Consider the following 24,447-nt stretch of genomic DNA (forward strand, 5'->3'; position numbering starts at 1 on the left):
AAGTTCAAAGGAGTCAGCTCATTTTGTATTATCTTGAAATAGGGGAGCATGTGTCATGTATATGACTTACAAGTTGCAACAAAGGCATTTTTTGTTCAGGTGAGATCTTTTCATGAAATTTCATCACCAACTTTCTCCTCCCTTTGTGATGATATTTTGTTTGTGTCGACATACATAGAGAGAAATGATCTTAATAATGAAGTAAGAGCATCCAGAACCCACATGGAAAGATTTAAGTGTTCATTTTTCCTGTGATAGAGAAATAGTCTGAAGGTGATTTGATGAACCCTCTGTCAGACACTTAATTGTGAAATGTGGAGTAATCCTACAGCTAAAGAAACAATAATAATAATAATAATAATAATACCCTTCTGATATACACATTCAGTGTTGTGGGAAGACAACATTTTGTGTGATATTGTGTGTTTTTTCACCAATGGGCCTTTCCACCACCAGTGGTCATAACAGTGTTCAGCAGAACACTACAACTTATCACCATAAGAATGCCGTTAAATTATTTAAATAAATGACCCATAATGATTGGAAAAATATCATCACAGTTTCAACATCTTATTTCACACACTTTTTCTTACTCTAGGTAATTACAGAGTAACTGCATAATATTGTTTATGTGACTTTTTTGTGAACTAAACACAATATTTGTTTGTTTACAGAAACACCTACAAAATCCTCATCTAACAATAGAATGTCTCCAACACTTGGTGGACAGCAGGACCAGTTTGGTGATCGTCAGTTTGTTGTGCTAACTTCAGAGAAGCAGGCCAGAGTTGTTGCACTTCCTTCTCATAATTGTGTTTATAGACAACAACTTGCTGAAACAGATTTTGTGGTTAAGGCTGAAATAATTTCACTGAAAGGTAAGGTACACAGAGTGAACATTCAACTTACAGCTGATTATAGTAGCAATTTTAGGCACATGGCTTAATTCCTCCATCACATTAATGAAATGTTTTTGTTAAAAACTTTCTGCTACAGTAACAAGCCTAGAGTTTCATCAGTATTTAGTTCTGTCATTGTTGATTAATAAACTATTAATATAATGTGTTCATATTTGTATGTGCATGTTTACCTCAAAATTTGGGAACACTTGTGACTGGCATGGATTTGCAACTCTATGACTGTTTAAAGGATATGTTAACATGATAATGTGTACATATAATGTAAAAAGTAAACATAACAACTTGCCATACAGATGAGGCTATGAATCATCAATAAATACATAAACAAGACTGAAAACATTGACAAGCTTTTAGACAATGTCATTCTTCGGAGCTAACTAACCCAAAGTGTGTGTGTGTGTGTGTGTGTGTGTGTGTGTGTGTGTGTGTGTGTGTGTGTGTGTGTGGGTTCGTTCATTTGTTTGGAGGGGGGGAGGTTATCCAGGTTTTTTGTGCTCAGCCGCTTGTTCTGCTATTGGTTGATCAACTGTGCTCTTGGTCACAGTTCGGCTTGGGCTAACCCCATACTGATGGCGGTGGTGGCGGAGGGGGGGGGGGGGGGGGGGGCAGTTAGTTCGTGATACATCCATCATACAAGACTGTGCTAAAGTTGCACCGTATTGTGCACATGATGGCTGCATCCATAGGTGGTACTGCCTCTGATGAGATAGGATATTATCACCTCAGATTCCAACAAGGATATAAACCATGAGTAAAACTCGGGACAAGACGGAATTATTGCTCATATAAACATGATAATTATTGTCATTTGTTCTGTTTTCTGCTATTCCTTAGTTGCTTCAAAATATGCATTTCACTTCTTTCTATTTATGAAGCACTCTTAGTGGCATGTAATCCATGTTTCTTTATATAAATATAACAAATGTATTATGTAGTAGTTACAGTATTTTACTATATTATATTTTGTCATGTTTTTCAGATTACAAACAACTTTTGTAGCACAAATTTCATGAGGTTAAATTATTTTTGGTGTTTCTTATGATTTCCAGTGTTGTTAGTACATATGTGTGGTTCTGGAGCTGCATTCATTCAGTCCCCATGCTCCGGCTGGCCAATTTGTAGCATTTTTCCACCCACCTTTATTACAACATATCACTTGCACGTGAATGTGTCAATCCTTGTGGGAGTGCTAGAGGCTATTTTGTGTGAGTGTGTGAGTGTGTGTGTGTGTGTGTGTGTGTGTGTGTGTGTGTGTGTAGAGTTCTGTTTGTTATTGTTTTAGTGGTTAATGTGGTCAATGAGTTATTGTTTCTATTGATTTGGTTATTACTTAGTTTCTTTTTTTATTGCAAGAGCTCTCTGTGTGTGAAAGTTGTCTTGAAATGTCAGGAGATTTTTGTTGAAAATTGTTCACTCTAATAATTTTCTTGTTATGTTCCATGTTGGGTGGTTGATGTCTCTTTCATTGGGTGTTCTGCAAAGGTCGAATGGTTATTTTCATTCTTACTGCGTCTTATATGTTCTTTATACCTAGTTCTGAAATTCCTGCCTGTCATCCCAACCCAACAGTGGTGATCAATATAACACAAAAAATTGATCACATCAGAGCAAGAACACTGCAGTATATGTGGAACAAACATAAATGAAAAATCAGAACACTCAGTGACAAAAATAACCAGGAAGCAAAACACAACAAAGTACAACACACTCCCAACCACAGGTTTCATCCAAAACTAATAAACCTTGCAGATACAGAATTAAAAGAGAGAGAAATGCAGCTATTAGAGAAAGGGCTCAAACACATCATCAGTACAAATAATAGATAACAACTACATAGAAAACCTGGTTGTAGAAACTGAAAGCATCCTGTCAGAGGAAAAGAAATGGAAGAACAACACTGTAAATATTGGGCTAATACTGGAACTAGTGAAGAAATAAACAAACAGCATAATCACCATGTAAAGAAAAACCAAAACAGGAAAATTCAAACAGAAAACATCTTCATTAAGAAATTAAAAGAAATGCTACAATCTAACATCATCATGGTCACAAGAGCTGATAATAAAGAACAACATATAGGAAAAAAACTAAAGATTTCATATCCTGTAACAGTAACACAACACTGAAATCTGATCCAGCAGCATGTTTTACATGAAAAACAACCTCCAAGACAACAAACACATACTCACAGAGAAACAAAAACAAGAGATCACACAGGAGTACTCAAAAGCACCAACACTCAGAAGCCAACTGAAGGTTCACAAACCTCTTATTCCATTGAGGACTAACATTAATTTCATGCATGCACCATCATACCAACGAGGCAAAACATATGAACAAAATCATAATGAAACATTATGAAATGAAGAACAGCAAAAGAATGAAAAACACAAATGAACTTACAACACAAATAAAAGACTTACACATTCTACAAACAGCATTACTCATCTTTTTTAGACATACAGAACGTGTACACCTCAATACCCACTACAGACACAATAAAACAAATTGAAGAAAACATACTGACATACAACAAACTACTTTCAGACAATACTAATGAAATAACCAAAACCATCAAAGCAATAACATCCCAAAATTACTTTCAGATTGAAAAGAAATTTTACGTACAAAAAGATGGGCTTCCAATGGGATCTCCAATGTCTGGAACATAGGCAAACATATTTGTCAACCACATAGAAAACACAATCTTTGATACAGTCATCATAGAGAAAGAATACACAATTGTTTACTTGTACAGATATGTGGAGTAAAGTGAGACAGCAATAAGCACACATTTGATATTTGCAGAAAGACAACAGCCACAGGTACAATTATACATGCTTCATAACCCAACCACAAAATCAAAAATTAACAGCTCTACAACACATATTCCACAGACTAAATAATACACCACTCAGTAAAGAAAACTATGAAAAAGCATCACAAACCATAAAACCCACCACCACAAACAATGGTTACAACACCCATATAGTACAGACTTGGACAAAAAATCAAATTGCAGCTAAAGAAAACTGAAAACTAGCACAGAACTCAAGTGCCAAAGAATCCCACAGAAACTTCAGCACGCATGCAAACACAAAACAGTAACCCTCCTGACATGTCTAACAAAAGAGATGGTAACTTTTAACTCGCAAACACAAATCAATACACAGTATGGCAAATGCATTGAAGAAACAGGGATTGCACATTGCTTACAGAACAAAAACACATACCGGTCACGTTTAGAAACAAGTATGAAAATAGCCATTCCACCTTTGCTGAACACCTGATAAAACATGGTTGTTAACCATGTAACATGAAATTGACATGAAAATTATTAGAGTGAACAATCACAACAAAAAACTCCTGAAATTACAAGAAAACTTTCACAAACAAAGAGCCCTTGCAGTGAAGAAGAAAGTAATTAATGACTAAATCAATATAAATTACTCACCCTGTAAGCCACTACAACAATAACAAACAGAAAAATCTGAAAAATAACCCGAGCAAGTAATTAATCAACCTCTCTCTCTCAGAGAGAGAGAGAGAGAGAGAGAGAGAGAGAGAGAGAATTGGCAACACTATACAGTGTAGACACACACATGTTGATCACAAAATGAAAAAAAGTGAAAAATGCAAGTGATGTGTTGTAGTAAATGTGGATGAAAGAATGCCAGAAATTAGCCAGCTGGAGCATGGCAACCAAATGAACACATCTTTGGTACCACACATGTGGACTAAAACTGTAAGTATCAATGATAATTTAGCCTCATTAAATTTGTGCTACAAAATTTGTTTATAATCTGAAAAACATTACAAAACGTAACATGGTAACATATTGTAATTAGTACATAATGCATGTATTATATGTATTTAAAAAACCTTGTATTACAGGCCACTGAAGATATTTCATGAATAAAAGAAGCAAAAGGCATATAGCAAAAAAAAAAACTGCTTTTCATTTAGTATCTCTGTGAATGATGATTGTTGTTATTTGTATGAATCTAATCTAACATACCACTTACGAAGGTTCATAGCAATATTTGATAAAGAATTGAGATGTAAATTTATCACCTTTTTATTGAAATTGTCCATACAGGCTTCCTGGTACTTGAACAGTAGTTTTTAGTGGTGTGTAACTGTGCTAAATTTTATATTCATTAAGTGTCAAATTCTAAAAGCCCACAGAATGGAGTCTAACACGAATGATTTCACCACAACTTTTATTGTTTCGAACTTCAGTCTGTATGTTTCACCTGATCACAAAGCATTAATTACTGAATATACGGAATATATGTTATCACTAAACTTTGTCCCCCCCTATTGCCCCCCACCCTCTTGCTCTCCCCAACACCACCAGCCCCACCCTCATTCACAGCCAAGTTCTGACCCTAGAATTTACAAAACAGTAGAATTTTTGAACACTAATCCAGCTGATGGTTTCATTTACGCTGATTCATTCCTTTGTCTGAAAAGGTCCCAGAAATGATTCACATAATTCACAAATACATTCAATACAAGTATTATAAAAAGTCTCAATGATACCATAGAACTGACCCACTGTCAGTATCTGTTCACTTTCTAACTTGTTTTATAGCAGCTATAAAAATCTTTTCATTTGCTGGCTATACATGTGTCAAGCAACAATTTCTTTTGTCTGCAACTTCAGTTATAGGGATACTGTCTTTTTCAATGCACAGAATACTTCTTGATAAAGTAAGCTGTCTTGAAAAGGGCTGAAGGCCGATGGAAAGGAGCGGATATAATTATTTGGGTTTGCTAATACTTAAAACTCACAGAATGGTTTTTAGGTTTCAACACATGCAGTAACAGATTTTACTGTTTAGTGTTTATATATCCATGAATAAATGGTCTGTGCCCATTTGGACAGCATCGTGCGCAATATGAGTAGTACTAAAAAAATGCCATTAAATTTCAGTTAAACTGTAAATCAACTAAATACTTAGGGATTACAATCACGAACAACAAAAATTGGAACAGTGGCAAAGAAAATGTTGCTGGGATGAGTAACCAAAGACAGCATTTTATTTGCAGAACACTTCGAAGATGGGATAGAGAAAGTAACGAGACTGCCTACAGTTGCTTGTCTGTCCTCTTCTGAAGTATTTCTTTGTGGTGTGGGATCCTTATCAAATATGATTGACAGAGGAAATTAAAAAAGTTCAAAGATGGGCTGCTTGTTTTGTTATCATGAAATTGAGGGGAAGAACATCGTAGATGTAACGAGCACATGGAGTGTCGATCATTAAAACAAAGACTTTTTCATAGCAGCAAGATATTTTCATGAAATTTCAGTAATCAACTTTCTCCTCCAAATGCCAAGACATTGGGAGAAATTAACAGTGTAATAAAGTAAGAGAAATCATAACACACATGGCAAGATTTAGATGGTCATTTTTCCCATGTCCTATTTGGGTGTGGAATGGTAAAGAGAGAGTTTGTATGGGGTTCTGTGCACATTCTACTAAAAATTTATGCGTGAATTGTAGAGTCAGATGCAGATGTAGATGTAGAAAACCTGCAGCTGTTCAATTATTTGCACTCTTTTATTCCTTTGATGATTGATATTTGTGTTGTTTGCTGAAATTGTTACAAAGTTCTTCTCAACATCAGACTTTCCCAATATCTCTAAGACACATAAAATCAAATACTTTACAGTTTCAACACTGATGTTCACCAACTCCAACACTCTTTCTGTGATGGTGTCATATGGATTATAAAACCTAATCACTATTAAGTTTCCTTAGCTGGAAGAATCTATGTGCCTGAAATAAACTGTGCTTCTTTCAGTTCATTTATTATTTGCTCCTAGCAAACAGCAAGGCTGTGTTCATGATAAATAATTTGGTTTTTGTCTATGAGCATGAGAATTTCCTGTTGAAAACAGATTTAATTATGACAGTGGTGCAGTACTTGCCCTTAAAACTCTGGTTGCACATAATTGTATGGTATGCAAATATAGCTTCTTGCCCTGAAAGTTATTTCTCCATGTCTGAAACTGCTTTCACCAACAGGTAGTTACTGATTTTTACTCTCAAATAGTTATTCTGAAATCTAGCTTCATGTTTATTGAACTTCACATGAGCTACTGGGTTGGTGTGTACTGGGTGCTCAGTGAAAAACTTTGTAGCATGAACTGTGCACTGGGCATTCTCATTGTGTCCTTTAATAAACAGAAATTCTTATGCTATTAAACTAGTATTGTTTTTCATTATGTGAATTTATTTGCAAAAGATTAGCATACAGCCACATTTAAATACCAATTACGTTACTACCCTGTGAACTGACTTGCACTATGTCATTGATATTTTTGTTCAAAGTGACTCTTGGAACATGTAACTACTTTTTAGTTTGCACTTGTGTTTCCCAGTGATAAACAGTGGCAATATTAAGATATAGTTTAGCAAAGTCACTGCTGTATGCACAATAAACTTGCATACAACACACCAAAGTTATCTGCAAGACTGCAGTATCACTCCATTTGTGAAAAAATCATTATAATATGTTGAAACTGTGAACTGATGTGGTTTTGTTTTTTTTAGTATGAGTGAAATGTAATGCCAACAAACTAAAAATTCAGTCACAAAAGGCTTGGTTTTAGGACAGTTCTTCAGTTTAGAAATTTTACAAGAATCTCACTACACAAGACAAAAATCAGTGACATTTTGTTGTCCCCAAAGAGAGATTGAGTTGGCAGTGCAGTCGATATTAAATGCTGGAATGGTCGTTGCTGCCTCGGAATGGGATGTGCCAGATAGTGGGTCATGTTGTACCAGTACCACGGTGAGCGCAGAGTCGGAAGAGTTCTGGTGGTGACAACATTCTTTATTCTGCAAGTTGTCCATACAGAGGCAATGCCACCTGAGCATAACACATGGCCTAGCATTTGGCTCTTGGCAGCACAAGTGTGCCAGGCTGGTGTGCTACCTTGGTGGAATAGCAGTGGCTGATGCATTCTTGCAAACTCCTGGCTGTTGTCGTGAATCTGGCAGGAAACAGCATATGCTGGGTGGTTGGGAGGCCACTGTCTGTAGTCAGACAGAAGCATAGGTGTGCAGGTGCCAAACCTGGAACCCTTTGTAAATGCCCAGAGTACCAGATGAAGATGCCCTGCAGTAGATCTTCTCTCGGTGGAACTGCGTGAGATGCAGAGTGGTCAGGTCAAGTAGCAGCGTGTAGACTGACAGCTGGCTGATGGCACTGCTAGATGTAGTAGAAGCTGCTCGGCCCCCATGGGACTGCCAGCTGGCACATTGGTACCAGTATGTTTTATTTTATACTATGAATGAAATGTACAACTAGCAAACCCATTGGTCTCTAAAAAAAGACAGTACAGTAATTTGTTTATAAATTTTTAAAAAATGAAGTCTCCCTTCATAGAAGACATTGTGGATATTTTGCTATCCTCAAAGAGGGAATAGAATGGGATGGAGTATTCAGATTAGAATATTTATCATTTCACATAGGATCATATCATTGAAACATTGTTGACTCAGTGAATACTGTTTTGTGCCTATATAGGTACATACAATTCAAGATGTGGCAGACCAAAAAAGTGGAGCAGGCAGAAGTGGAAGATGAAATCAAACTACACAAGCGTGCGCGCACGCGCCCCCCCCCCGCCCCCCCCCTCCCCCCCCCCCCCCCCACACACACACACAGAGAGAGAGAGAGAGAGAGAGAGAGATAGTGAGTGAGTGAGTGAGTGAGTGAGTGAGTGAGTGAGGCAGGGGGGGTTATATATATCACAATGCAAAAATCTAAATAGGTTTTACATGTGTCTGTCTTTTTTTAAGCTTTCCATGCTGCAACCTTTATTTTTTTTAAGTATTTTTAATGGTTTGTGTTCGTTGTTTATAAATATGGTTGTGTGTATATAAGAACAACACACAAATCTGTTAAAAGAGGATGCACACACATTACCAGTAGTACCTTGGCCTGGAGCAATTCCCTGTTTATGGAGCTCCCTGTGTGTTGTTTAATTAGTGTGCAGTCTCTCTGGTATCTTCTGTATGACTGCTGGCCTAGGTTTACTGCTTCATAATGGCAACTCGATCTCTCCCTATCTTTCCATCTTTGTTGAGTTGTAGGGTTATGATTATGAAGGAATTATCAGAAACAATCTGAACTGATATCATGGTATTTATCTGCCTTAATGCTGTACCTGATATTCCAAACCCAGTGCAACATTATGAGTGCCAAATATTTACCTATACTTTGTTGACATTCAAGGACATGTAACACAGGACAATTTTTTTATTCATAATTCTACCACAGCTGTTGTGACATGATTTCTTGATAAAGTCTAATTATTGAATTGATGAATTGATTACCATATAATTAAATGTAACAAAATTTCTAGGCAATGAAACTTCTTTTCTTCCTCTTGCTGTTGAATTTTGTAACTAAAACCTAAGGATAAGTGCAACGAAAACATTCACAGATGGTGGCAGTATCATTAATTTTATATGAAGCAGTATCTATTAAGATGGTTGGAGACTCCTCCAAACTTCCATCTTTAAAGAAAACTATGGATGTCTTGGACTAATTACACTCTCTCAGCAGGCAGATTAACCCTTTCAGGCCCTCTGGCTACAATTGTGTACATTAACTTTTATAGTCTGTTAGCTGCAGCATAAGTATTTCTTCCCTATGTGAACCTGAGCTACACACTTGTAAATGTTCAACCTTTTCATCACGCGTAAATGCTGCAAACCATTGTGCATCACTATAAAAATATTGGCACGTCACTGTACACAGCAACTCGTGACCATCAGAATACATGTTTGCTACATTCCAGTGTATAATTGAATATTGTTGTTGTTGTTATTTTACATGGAAGTTATTGAATGATCATTTTACTATTTATTACAATAGAGAATATTTCATAATTAGTGATTTTAGTCCTTAAAGTGAAGTCAAGTGTACAAAGTACATTTTGGAAACGGATACATATTTTTTTTATAAATCTTACTCCTAAAATCATAAAAAAATCACCTAAGACCACCACCACATAAAGAAAAATTTTCCTTACTCTAGAAAAATTTCGGGTCTGAAAGGGTTAAAAACAACAAAATGCCCTCGTGTACATCCTTAATGTGTTCCTCATAGAATGATGAAGGTGCCATGGAAGTAGTCAAAAATTTCCACAATGCATTCTCAATGCTAAAGCTGTGCTCTGAAAAAAAGTAGGTATCTAAGATATGCAGGAAGTACTTTACTCCAGTTTCATGTGCACTTGTCTTGACATACCTCATGGCCAGGGAAAAAGCTTCACCAATATAGTCTCTCTTGCACTGCTGTGTAACATATCTAACATCTTGAGGACACACATTGTGTTAAGAACATATATCCTACAAACATTAATGCTGAGAGTCTGCTGCTTCATCATGATTATTTGCTTTGGCATGAAGTTAAGAGTAAATGTTATCTTTCAGTTGATGAAGCAAACATGTCTATACTTTTGGCATACCCATGAAGTGACAAGCATGTAGTATGTCAGTACAGGGTTTGGCAGAATGAATAGTGTGATATAAAAAGAGCATAACTACCAAACAAATTGACAAATTTATTGCAACACATACTGAAAATGAAGAAAAAGTATACCATTACACATCATGTGTGCTCTTTACTTAGTTTGAAATGTAACACTGTAGAAATCACCACCATTGCATTCTGTGCATTCCTCCAGCTAGCGAACAGAAGTTTACATCATCTACTGGGATTTCTCCTGCAGATGAAGAGGAATACCTTGGTTTCATTGCACCCAGTACCTGTAATTATGTTTACTTGCAGCACTGTCTAGATGAAAATGGGTCTTATGTGACATCAGTATGTTGTTTCGCATCAGCAGGTTGCCTGCTAAAAGTTCGAGGAAGCACAAGTCAAAGGTTTGTCAACCAACTTTATTGTGTTTGTTCAGTTTCTGTATGACTTGTAATTTGTGTGGGTGGAAGGTACGGCTTATTACGAATGATGTGCCACAGGAAGCGACCTGACAATGTTAGGGCCAAGGCGTGTCTGCAGTGCCAAACTGTGATGGGAGACTAGTTACTTTTTATTCCTTGATGGCAAATGCTCAATTATCTGAACTCCACAAGGTTGTAATTACATATTGCAGTCTTTCCTCAATGCAGGGACAATGATGTTGCCATAATACGTGACTCAAATCATCCTATTCATTCTGCCAGACTACATATAAGGTTTATTGGAAAAGTAAGGGCCATTTGCTTATATTTAAATGTTGGCAGCTCAGAACAAAAGTTGCATAGATGCAATATCATCTATTGACTGTTTAGAAAGCCACAAAGCCATTTTTGTTTCACTAGGTTTACAGCTGTCAGTGGAAGCAAACAATAGTGCCTTCAAAAATCTTCACTCCCTCCTATTGCAAACTACATTCTGTGATCCAGTTTTTGTCTGCAAAAGGATTTACAGCTCTTCAGGTTCACCAGCATGCCTAGTTTATGGACCTAAAGTAATGTGTGAAGGAGACAGTGGTGTTGACACTTCAAAAATGGCTGTACAGAAGTCCATGGTGAAGAGTGGTGTGGGAGGTCAGATATACAAACCAATTAAATTGTGCAACATGTGGATGAAAAACAGTGTTCTAATTGACTTTTGATGATTGGTGCTCTGGCTGATGAGTTTCGCAATATTGGGCACACATATATTTACATGATTATCATGGAAATGCTTGAATATCACTAACTGTGTGCATGGTGGGTACTAGAAATATTTATGGACCAATACAAAGAGAAAGAATGTTAAGAGAATGTGCAGTTTTGTATCAGTATTGGTAAGGTGGACACGATTTGTCTTCCCACATTGTTGCAGGAAAAGAGAAATGGACATCCTGTGCCAATGCAAAATCAAAATGGCCAATGTAGTGGTGCCATTCATCTTTACCCAAACCAAACAAACACAAGCAAACACATTACCCAAGTTGAAAAACGATGGGTACCATTTTGTGGGAGCAGAAGGGCATTCTTTAGTTGAGTTAATGAAACAATTATTTCACATGTACTGTCTAATGTGAAATTCTCACCAGACTGACAAATGAAACACAAAATTGACAGCATGGGAAACTTACGTGTGCAATAGTATACATCAATGATAATGTACCTCCATGCATTGCTTCATGTACTAACAAGGAACCACTTGAGTGTGAGGTTGCAAGTTCAATCCTTAGTAAATCTAATTTGAAAGTGTAGCATTAGCAATTATGACAGTTAAAATATTATCTGCTTATGGCTTACAACATGGGCACCAGGAGGCTGAAAGGAAGTGAATGTCTGGGATGTGCAGAGATCAACCTTTTATGGGATATATGTATTACACTTCACAAAATGGATATAGTCAACATTCAAGAAATGTTCAAAACAAACCATTATCTTGCATCATGAACACCAAATGAAAAATGGCATGCCACAGTGATCACAAAGTTTGCACCATCAAAATCAGAGATGAACTCCTTGGTAGTTACAGACCATGCTGGATGTCCAGCTAGGTATCCACTCTAGAATCATATTTGTGTAGTGAGGTGATGAGAAATGATGGAATGTGATGAAATGCGACATAGTGTGGAACAGTCTGTCATGGAGCTTATAGTGAAACTGGCTATCCTTTAGCTGCAGACAGTGTGTTAATATGTTTTATAGGCACAGAAGAAACGAACATTCAGAGGCTGAATTTTTCCAGTGATTCCAGGTGGTATAAATTGCAATGTCACACACTTTTCAGGAGGGTTAGTTTGCTCTAAAGAACTCTGATTTTTATATGCAGACCAGCGATTGAGCAAAAGCAAGTTTTTTTGACCAGCTATTGGCCAAAAGCAGTACTTGTACCATAGTTGTAGTTCTCTTGTGCTCATTTTTCCAGTCTTGCTTTCTATGACGTAAATATTGCCTACTGGCCTTGCAATATCATGCACACAAGAAACAAATGTAGGGGGCAGAACACCTTTAACTTCTCACAGCACAATACATAACTTTCCAGCCAATTTATCATCCAGATTAACAACAGATATAATTGTATACAAATGCATTAGGCCACTGATTTTAGTTGATCTTGATACAACGCTCTTGGTATTTCTAATTTTCAGGGTTCCTTTTGCATACATTTCCTCTTTAAATCCTGATTGGTTGGCACTGAAAACAAATTCCTTACTGAACAATGGGATAAATTTGTGTAACTCATCTACAAATTTCTGATGAAATGAAACTTCCTGGCAGATTAAAACTGTGGCTAAGCCATGTCTCAGCAATATCCTTTCTTTCAGGAGTGCTAGTTCTGTGGGTTCGCAGGAGAGCTTCTGTAAATTTTGGAAGGTAGGAGACGAGGTACTGGCAGAAGTAAAGCTGTGAGTACCGGGCGTGAGTCGTGCTTCGGTAGCTCAGATGGTAGAGCACTTGCCCGCGAAAGGCAAAGGTCCCGAGTTCGAGTCTCGGTCGGGCACACAGCTTTAATCTGCTAGGTAGTTTCATATCAGCGCACACTCCACTGCAGAGTGAAAATCTCATTCTGATGAAGTGTCAACTTCAGCAACTTTTGTTGTAGATATAGTGCAATGTTTGCTTTGTTTATCATTGTCACTGCCGTTCTTTATATAAACACCCCAAGCACTGTAGCAAGTTACTCGTTGACTAAGGAGTTCAACTATATTCTGTAGTCTCATGCTTTGCTCACCATTAGATGCCTCCACTCCCACTCCCTGTTGCCATTAGCAGCGTATACTATGGTTGCTTGGCAGACAATATATGGGCCACTGAATGCTGTAAACATCATTGGTGTTTTGCGACCTCGCACTCAAGCGATTCCTTGTATGAGTAACATTAACTCTTTCGATTGGAAACTTTTTGACCACCAATTAATTACTCTGACCTCACACCCAGAAACTACTGCTTTTTCTTTTACTTTAAAAAAAGGCTTGGTAGACATAAATTTGAAGGTGATGAGGAAATGAAAATTATTTCAATTCCCAGGTGGAGAACTTCTATGCAGAGGAGGTAAAGAAGCTATGTAACATTAAAAAAAAGTGCTTACACATGTATTGTGATTATGTGGAAACATTAAATAGGTTTGCAGCAAATTTAAACTGCCAATAAAAGCATTTTATAATGGATATATTTTCTTTTAATCTCTCTCACTTGTAGAATATGCCTCACATGTGGATATACGTGGTTCACCATTTGTCCCTTGTTACTCATTATGGAATGAATCTTTCATATACTGGTCTCTTTTTTTCATCAGTCTTCTTACTGGTTCGATGCGCCCCGCCATGAATTCTCTCCTATGCTAACCTCTTCATCTCAGAGTAGCACTTGCAACCTACTTCCTCTATTATTTGCTGGATGTATTCCAATCCCTGTCTTCCTCTACAGTTTCTGCCTTCTACAGCTCCCTCTAGTACCATGGAAGGCTTTTCCTCATGTCATAACAGATGTCCTATCATCCTGTCCTCTCTTCTTATCAGTGTTTTCCACATATTCCTTTCCTCTCTGATTTTTAACAAAACCTCCTCATTCCTTACCTTATCAGTCCACCTAATTTTCTAAATTCGTCTGTAGCACCACATCTCAAATGCTTCAATTCTCTTCTGTTCCAGTTTTCCCAGAGTCCATGTTTCACTACTATACAATGCTGTACTCAAAGCATACATTCTCAGAAATTTGTTCCTCAAATTAAGGCCAATATTTGGTATTAGTAGACTTCTCGTGGCCAGGAATGCCCTTTTTGTCATTTGCTAGTCTGCTTTTGATGTCCTTGCTCCAGCCATCACTCGTTATTTTAATGCATAGGTAGCAGAATTCCTTAACTTCATCTACTTCATGACCATTGATCCTGATATTAAGTTTCTCACTGTTCTCATTTCTACTACTTCTCTTGATTTTTCTTTAGTCTTGCATCCATTATTAACCACACTGTCAGAATTGCCTCTCTCACGCATTTACCTTTCCTAAAGCCAATTTCATCATCATCTAGTGCATCCTCAATTTTCTTTTCCATTCTTCCGTGTCTTATTCTTGTCACAACTTGGATGCATGAGCTGTTAAGCTGATTGTGCTATAATTCTCACACTTGTCAGCTCTTATCTTTGGAATTGTGTGGATGATGTTTTTCCAGAAGTCAGATGGTTATGTCACCAGACTCGTACATTCCACACATCAACATGAATAATTGTTTTGTTGCCACTTCCTCCAACGATTTTAGAAATTCTGATGGAATGTTTTCTATCCTTTCTGTCTTATTTGATCTAAGTCCTCCAAAGCTGTTTTAAATTATGATTCTAATACCGGGTCCCATATTTCTTCTAAATTGACACCTGTTTCTTCTTCTATCACATCAGTCAAATCTTTCCCTCTCATAGAGGCTTTCAATGTATTCTTTCCACCTATCTGTTTTCTCATCTACATTTAACAGTGGAATTCTGATGGCACTCTTAATGTTATCGCCCTTACATTTAATGTCAGTGAAGGTTGTTTTGACTTTCCTGTATGCTGAGTCAGTCCTACCGACAATCATTTCTTTTTCAGTTTCTTCACATATTTCATGCAGCCATTTTGTCTTACCTTCCCTGCACTTCCTATTTATTGCATTCCTCATTGACTTGTATTTCTGTAGTCCTGAGTCTCCCAGAACAGTTTTGTACTTCCTCCAGTCATTGATCAATTGAAGTATTTCTTCTGTTACCCATGGATTATTTGCAGTTACCTTCTTTGTACCTATGTTTTCCTTCTCAACTTCTATTATCACCATTTTTAGGGATGTCCATTCCTTTTCAGCTGTACTGCCTACTGAGCTATTCCTTATTGCTGTATCTGTAGCCTTAGAGAATGTCAAGTGTATCTCATCAATCCTTAGTACTTCCTTATCCCACTTCTTTGCTTATTGATCCTTCCTGACTAATGTCTTGAACTTCAGCCTAGTCTTCATCACTATTAAGTTATGGTTTGAGTCTATATCTGCTCCTCGGTACACCTTACGATCCAGTATCTGATTTTGGAATCTCTGTCTGACCATGATGTAATCTAACTGAAATCTTCCCATAACACCTGGCCTTTTGCAAGTATACCTCCTCCTCTTGTGGTTCCTGAACAAAGTATTTGCTGTTGCTAGCTGAAATTTATTACAGAACTCATTTAATCTTTCTCCTCTCTCATTCCTTGCCCCAAGCCCATATTTTCCTGTAACTTTTTCTTCTACTCCTTCCCCTACAACTGCATTCCAGTCCCCCATCTCCCTTTACATACTGTATTACCCTTTCAGTATCCTCATACATTTTCTCTCTCTCTTCATCTTCAGCTTGTGACATCGGCATGTATACTTGGATTGTTGTTGTTGTTGTTGTTGTTGTTGGTGTTGGTTAGCTGTCGATTCTGATAAGAATAACCCTATCATTAAACTGTTCACAGTAACACACTCTATGCCCTACCTTCCTATTCATAATGAGTCCTGCTGCTGTTATAATATTTTCTGCTGCTGTTGATATTACCCTATACTCATCTGACCAGAAATCCTTGTCTTCTTTTCACTTCACTTTACTGACCCCTACTATATGTAGATTGAGCCTTTGCATTTCCCTTTTCAGATTTTCTAGTTTCCCTACCACATTCAAGCTTCTTATGTTCCACACCCCGACTTGTAGAATGTTATTATGTCATTGATTATTCAGTCTTTTTCTCATGGTAACCTCCCCCTTGGCAGTCCCCTCCCAGAGATCCAAATGGGGGACTTTTCCAGAATCTTATGCTAAAGGAGATATCATCATGACAATTCTTCAATTACACACCACTGGAAGACTTCAGCTGCCAATGCTGATTATTAATCAAAATTTAAGCAGCGGCGGGATTAAAACCTGGGACCGAAGACGTTTTGATTATGAATCAAAGACACTACCCCAATACCACAGTTGTGACATCATTCTTAATAAACTGGTCTTAATAAACTTAATTAAGCAGCTTCAGTGATATTCCTCTGTGACAAGTCATACCAAAATTTCAATGAGGCCTAAAGACTTGACAGTGTGCTCATTGTGTTGATAAAGACAAAAGTCTGCATCTGTAGTAATTTATTCTATTAGAGTGAACCATATCACAGAACGATCTAATATGGGGATATTATTTGAATGATGATGAAGTTCAGTCTTAAGCAAAGCAAGTAGCAGGCTTTTCTTCATTGTTAGGATGCAGGGAAACTGGAGTTCCTCTATGAAAATACACTCTGTGACACACAGCAGCATTTTGCAAAATACACATATGGATACAAAATTGCTGCAGATTTCAGTGAATATCATTCTGCTACAGTAACCAGTGTACTTAGACCCCTGATATGTGTCAAATTGCTGAATAAAGGCTCATGGATACATGATGCACATACACTAACAACTGTATGAGGATAAGGATACATTGCTACTCACTATAAAGATGACACAGTGAGTTGTAGACAGGGACAATGAAAAGACTGTTACTCAATTTGCTTTCAGCCAAAGCCTTCTTCAGAAAAGGAAAACCACACACACACACACACACACACACACACACACACACACACACACACACACATTATTTATTCAGACAACCAAGAAGCACACCTGACCTGTATCTTTAGCAGCTCGTCTTGGATTGCATGCTGGTGATGTGCGCTTGAGGTGTGCTTGCTTTTGTGAAGGAATGAGTGTGTGTGTGTGTGTGTGTGTGTGTGTGTGTGTGTGTGTGTGTGTGTAGTTTTCTTTCCAGAAGACAGCTGTGTCCAAAAGCTGAATGTGTAACAGTCTTTTTGTTGTGCCTGTCTGTAACTCAATGTGTTATCTTTATGGTGAGTAGCAATTCTATAGTTTTCCTTATATTACTGATATTCCGGCCTGTAGAGACTAGTAATTGTAGGATATTTACCATTTTGTTCTTTTACTTTTGTGCAAAAAACCAATTTTTTCTGAATCCATTGACTGATAATTGAAGGAAGATTGTGACTTTCAGTGATCATAAGAAAGCTCTCCTGGTGACTTGTCCATTATCTATGTGTAATGAGATGCTGTAAGATTTCTGGGATTAATAAAAATAAAATGAAATGGCTTGGATAATAATGAGTGAAGTGCTTTTATTCTCAGCTGCATGAATCACATTAGAACCACCTTCACAAAACTGCTGATGTATTCCTACCAAAATGTTAAGGTGAATTTTTGCCATAGTTTTTTTTTTTAAAGAGTAAACTGCCATTTGACTGTGTATTATTATATTTATCTTCTTACTATCTATATTTTGCCTTTTTTTTAAAAAAAAAAAATATGACGTCAGACATCAGGATTATGTGACACTGAGAATATTTCATGTTGATTAGATTAGATTAGATTAGATTAATACTTGTTCCATAGATCATGAATACGACACTTCGTAATGATGTGGAACGTGTCAGGTTAATAAAAGATGTCTGTACAAGAAATTACATTACACAAAATATTGCATGACACTAATGATTAAGTTTTTTTTTTTTTTTTTTTTTTTTTTTTTTTTTTTTTTTTTTACTTACTTTATATCTAAAAATTCAGCCAATGAGTAGAAGGAGTTGTCATCTAGAAATTCTTTTAATTTATTTTTAAATGTTAGTTGGCTATCTGTCAGGCTTTTGATGCTGTTTGGTAGGTGCCCAAAGACTTTTGTGGCAGCATAATTTACCCCTTTCTGTGCCAAAGTCAGATTTAACCCTGCATAGTGAAGATCATCCTTTCTCCTGGTGTTATAGGTATGCACACTGCTATTACTTTTGAATTGGGTTGGATTATTATCAACAAATTTCATAAGGGAATATATATACTGTGAGGTTACTGTGAGGATCCCTAGATCCTTAAATAGATGTCTGCAGGGTGACCGTGGGTGGGCTCCAGCAATTATTCTGATTACACGTTTTTGTGCAATGAATACTTTTCTACTCAATGATGAATTACCCCAGAATATGATGCCATACGAAAGCAGTGAATGAAAGTAGGCATAGTAAGCTAATTTACTGAGATTCTTATCACCAAAATTTGCAATAACCCTAATAGCATACGTAGCTGAACTCAGACGTTTCAGCAGACCATCAATGTGTTGCTTCCAGTTTAACCTCTCATCAATGGACACACCTAAAAATTTTGAAAATTCTACCTTAGCTACAGACTTCTGTTCAAATTCTATATTTATTACTGGAGTTTTGCCATTTACTGTACGGAACTGTATATACTGTGTTTTATCAAAATTTAAAGAGAGTCCGTTTGCTGAGAACCACTTAATAATTTTGTGAAAAACATCATTTACAATTACATCACTTAGTTCTTGGTTTTTGGATGTTATTACTATACTTGTATCATCAGCAAAAAGAACTAACTTTGCATCTTCATCAATGTGGAATGGTAAGTCATTAATGTATATCAAGAACAGTAAAGGACCTAAGACCGAACCCTGTGGGACCCCGTGCTTGATAGCACCCCAGTTTGAGGAATCAGCTGTTTTAACATTACACGAACCACTTATTTCAACTTTCTGCATTCTTCCAGTTAAGTATGAATTAAACCATTTGTGCACTGCCCCACTCAAACCATAATGATTTAGCTTATCTAAAAGAATTCCATGATTTACACAATCAAAGGCCTTTGAGAGATCACAAAAAATACCAATGGGTGATGTCCGGTTATTCAGAGCATTTAATATTTGATCAGTGAAAGCATATATAGCATTTTCTGTTGAAAAGCCTTTCTGAAAACCAAACTGACATTTTGTTAGTACTTTATTTTTACAAATATGGGAGGCTACTCTTGAATACATTACTTTCTCAAAAATTTTTGATAGAGCTGTCAGAAGAGAGATTGGGCGGTAGTTGTTGACATCCGACATATCCCCCTTTTTATGCAATGGTTTTACAATGGCATATTTCAGTCTATCAGGGAAAACACCCTGCTCCAAAGAGCTATTACATACGTGGCTGAGAATTCTACTTATCTGTGGGGAACAAGCTTTAAGTACTTTGCTGGAAATGCCATCAATTCCGTAAGAGCTTTTACTTTTCAGTGAGTTTATTATTTTACTGATTTCAGAGGGAGAGGTTGGTGGAATTACAGCTGTTTCAAACTGTGCAGGTATGGCCTCTTCTATTAATAGCCTTGCCTCTTCTAGTGAAGATCTAGATCCTATTTTCTCCACAACATTTAAAAAATGATTATTCAAAATATTTTCAATTTCTGATTGTTTGTTAGTGCACTTGTCATTCAATTTTATTGCACTAAAGTCTTCCTGTGCTCTTGGTTGCCCTGTTTCCCTTTCAATAATATTCCAAATTGCTTTAATTTTATTATCAGAGTTACTGATCTCAGACATGATACACATGCTTCTGGACTTTTTAATAACTTTTCTTAGTACCGCACAATAGTTTTTATAATATTGAACAATTTCGGGGTCAGTACTCCATCTTGCTGTTAGATACAGTTCTCTTTTGCGGTTGCAAGATATTCTTATTCCTTTAGTTAGCCAAGGTTTTTATATGTTTTCTTGGAATTATGTTTAACTATTTTCTTGGGAAAACAATTTTCAAATACCCTTAAAAATGTATTGTGAAATAAGTTATATTTCAAGTTTGCATTGGGTTCCTTATACACTTCATCCCAGTCTAGTTGCTGTAGGCTTTCCCTAAAGTTTGCAATATTTATATTGTTAATTGAACGCACTGCTTTGAAAGTCTGATTTATTATACTGCATGGAGCTATGTCATGTACTGTAACAAGCTGTGCACTATGATCTGAAAGACCATTCTCAACAGGATAAGCATTTATGTCCTTAAACTTATCTTGGTCTATAAAAAAGTTATCTATCAATGTACTGCTGTTCTTTGTTATCCGAGTAGGAAAATCAATGACGGAGCTCAAATTGAAAGAACTGAGTAATACTAAAAGGTCATTCTTCCTATTACACTCTTTCAGGGAATCAACATTGAAATCCCCACAATTGATAATTTGCTTCCCCCTGTCTGACAGATAGCACAACAAAGCATCCAAGTTTTCCAGAAATAGCTGGAAATTCCCTGAGGGGGACCTATACACTGTTACAATTATGAAAGTGCCATCCTTTAGTTTAAGTTCAGTGGCACATGCTTCCATATGTTGCTCTACACAAAATTTTTTAGTTTCTAAATTTTTTGCACTGTGGAAGCTTTTGACATATATGGCAACTCCTCCTCTCATCATATTATCTCTACTTACATGTGCAGCTAATTTGTACCCATTGATGCTAACCTTTTGCATATCAGTGACAATGTGATGCTCAGACAGGCATAGTACATCTATTACATTCTCAGTTTCTATATCTTCTAAACAAAGCAGAAGCTCATCAATTTTATTGTTCAATCCCCCAATATTTTGATGAAATATACTAACATTTTTCATTTTACTTGGTGGCCAATGTAAAAGAATTTTATACATCATCTTAGAAAATGTGAACATTTGTGGTAAAAAGAAAGTATTTGCAAATTATAAGGACATTTTGAAACTAAATGAACATATATGCAGTCTACAGTTTATAATGTTTGCACAAAATATGGATACTAATAAACTTCAAGCCACAAAATATGAACAGCTGATGAAGCAAAATGTGCTGAAAATTCCACCAGAAGCATCACCATTTTCTGGTAAGTGCTCAAGTGTGATATACAAGGATGGAACTATAAAAATGTTGCAGGACTAAAACAGTGTCATGTTGCTCAAAATAAGAAATTCAGAAACATAATTAAGTGACTATGAACAAGCTCTAGTGGAAAATCATTGAGTAATAAAGTGCAAGTTGGAAATGGTTCAGCAAAAGAAAGTCAGAATCTCACATCCAGGGAATCAACAAGCCAAAAGTCAACAAGAAGAATGCCACACCTGGAAAAAAAATCAGGATTTTTTTTCCTATTAGAGACACTCCTACAAAAAGTGAAGTAAGTGATCCAGCAAGAAATAATACACACATCAAAAAAAGTTTTGCTTCACCCTGGTTCCCAGAACTCCTGAAGACAGACACTGACTGTGGATATTGTATCACACACACAGTCCCTTCGAATTTTCAGAGATGTCACTAAACCCACCCAAAGATGTAAACAACCGTGCATGAGCAGTGCCTATTAGACAGAGTGGGTCCAACAGCTGATCATTTAGTCATTCCACCAGGAAGGAGGTACACGGCTCGCTTTGTCCGCAAAAATGGTTCAAATGGCTCTGAGCAGTATGGGACTTAACTGCGGTGGTCATCAGTCCCATAGAACTTAGAACTACTTAAACCCAACTAACCTAAGGACATCTCTCACATCCATGCCCGAGGCAGGATTTGAACCTGTGACTGTAGTGGTCACACGGTTCCAGACTGTAGCGCCTAGAACCATTCGGCCACTCCGTCCGGCTGTTGTCTGCAGTTCAACCATGCCTAGACAGTCAATACCATGGTTCAATCGTGTCCACACTGTTACTTTGTGCCAGGATGGGCTCTCAACAAGGGAAGTGTTCTGGCATCTCGGAGTGAACCAAAGCGATGTTGTTCGGACATGGAGGAGGTACAGAGAGACAGGAACCATCAAGGACATGCCTTGCTCAGGCTGCCCAAGGGTTACTACTGCATTGGATGACCGTTACCTATGGATTATGGCTCAGAGGAACCCTGACAGCAGTGCCACCATGTTGAACAATCCTTTTCGTGCAGCCACAGGACGTCGTGTTACAACTCAAACTGTGCGCAATAAGCTGCATGATGCGCAACTTCACTCCCAACGTCCATGGCAAGACCCACCTTCGCAACCACGGTACCATGCAGCGCAGTACAGATGGGCCCAACAACATGCCGAATGGACTGCTCAGGATTGTTATCACGTTCTCTTTACCGATGAGTGTCGCTTATGCCTTCAACCAGACACTCATCACAGACGTGTTTGGAGGCAACCTGGTCAGGCTGAACACCTTAAACACACTGTGCAGCGAGTGGAGCAAGGTAGAGGTTCCCTGATGTTTTGGGGTGGCATTATGTGGGGCTGACGTACACTGCTGATGGTCATGGGTGCTGCTGTAACAGCTGTACGATATGTGAATGCCATCCTCTGACCGACAGCACAACCGTATCAGCAGCATACTGGTGAGGCATTCTGCGTGATCAATCTGGACCAACAGTGCCTTGATGAACTTGTGGATAGTATACCATGACGAATACATGCATGCATCAATTCAAGAGGACGTTCTGTGAGGTATTAGAGATACTGGTGTGTACAGCAATCTGGACCACTATTTCTGAAGGTCTGTATGGTGGTACAACATGCAATGTGTGATTTTCATGAGCAGTAACATGGGTGGAAATGATACTTATGTTGACCTCTATTCCAATTTTCTGTACAGATTCTGGAACTCTCGAAACTGAGGTGATGCAAAACTTTTTTTGATGTGTGTCTATTGTCTGTACCTAACTTCAAGTTACTTCTTCTTCTTCTTCTTCTTCTTCTTCTTCTTCTTCTTCTTCCTATCCATCCAAGGTGTTGACAATCATCTTGGCAGTGCTTCTCCTGTCACTTACAGCTCTAAATAGCTCTGTAGATATTTTAGATGTCCACATTATGATGTTCTTAAGCCAGGATATTCTTCTCTGGCCAACATTTCTCTTCCCTTGTATTTTTCCTTGGAGGATGGTCTGGAGGAGATGGTATGTGTTGTTGTTGCGCATGATGTGTCTTACTTTCACGGTGGCCAGTACTTCTTTCTCTTTCTTCATTCTTCATAGAACCTTGACATTTGTGACATGTGCTGTTCACACTCCATCAGAACATTCAGTTCCTGTCCAATAAACTTAATGAAATAGACATAATCTTAAATGACCTGATTGATATTGTTGGCTTATGCTTTACCGAGCTTTTCCTTAGTCAAGACACATGAAAGCTGTCATACAACCATCAGTTCAAACTAGCAATCATGTTTTGTAGGCAACTATTTAGGTATGGGTGTACCATAGCTGTATATACGTTAGAGAAAACATGGAATTCAGAGGTGTAACTAACTATAATAATCTGGCCAATGAAAAAGATAAAGAACTCTGTATAGTTGATGTACCAAGGCAAAATACAGTTATTTTTTGCATAGACAGGTCATCATATGGAAACAACAAAGTGTTTCATGGTCACATGGAGACATTTCTGGAAGACAATTAATTCTCTCATGAAAAATATAATCATATGTGATAACTTCATACTGATTTCTTGAAGTCCAAGAAATTCCAAGATTTCCGACAGCTTTTCAATAAAAGCCCTATTATAACTGAACCAACTTGGAAAAAAGAAATGGCAGCATACGTCACCGACCAGAGTTTTATAAATACACAAAAATCTCCGTGTAGCGCGTAAGTGGTAAACACAAGTTTTAGTGGTCACTATGTTCAAATTATTATTATTATTTTTTTAAAAAAATAGCTTCTCTCAAGGAAAAAATCACATTTAATCTGTTCAAAAAACAAACATGCAGGGATAGAGTTATCAT

General features: G+C 37.3%; 1 protein-coding gene across 6 annotated transcripts in view; it reads left to right on the top strand.

Moving 5' to 3' along the window:
* The window catches only part of LOC126299600 (syntaxin-binding protein 5), a 901,795-nt gene that overhangs the window by 777,959 nt on the left and 99,389 nt on the right, over positions 1-24,447 (top strand). For all 6 annotated transcript variants that reach the window (XR_007552829.1, XM_049991623.1, XM_049991624.1 and 3 more), the window contains exon 18: positions 675-878. Coding sequence is in view for 5 of the 6 variants with exons in the window: in XM_049991623.1 (XP_049847580.1) it covers positions 675-878 (204 nt within the window). In the remaining variant the exon portion in view is untranslated. The remainder of the gene's footprint in view (positions 1-674; positions 879-24,447) is intronic.

Source organism: Schistocerca gregaria, chromosome X (assembly GCF_023897955.1).
Source record: "Schistocerca gregaria isolate iqSchGreg1 chromosome X, iqSchGreg1.2, whole genome shotgun sequence".
NCBI lineage: Eukaryota > Metazoa > Arthropoda > Insecta > Orthoptera > Acrididae > Schistocerca > Schistocerca gregaria.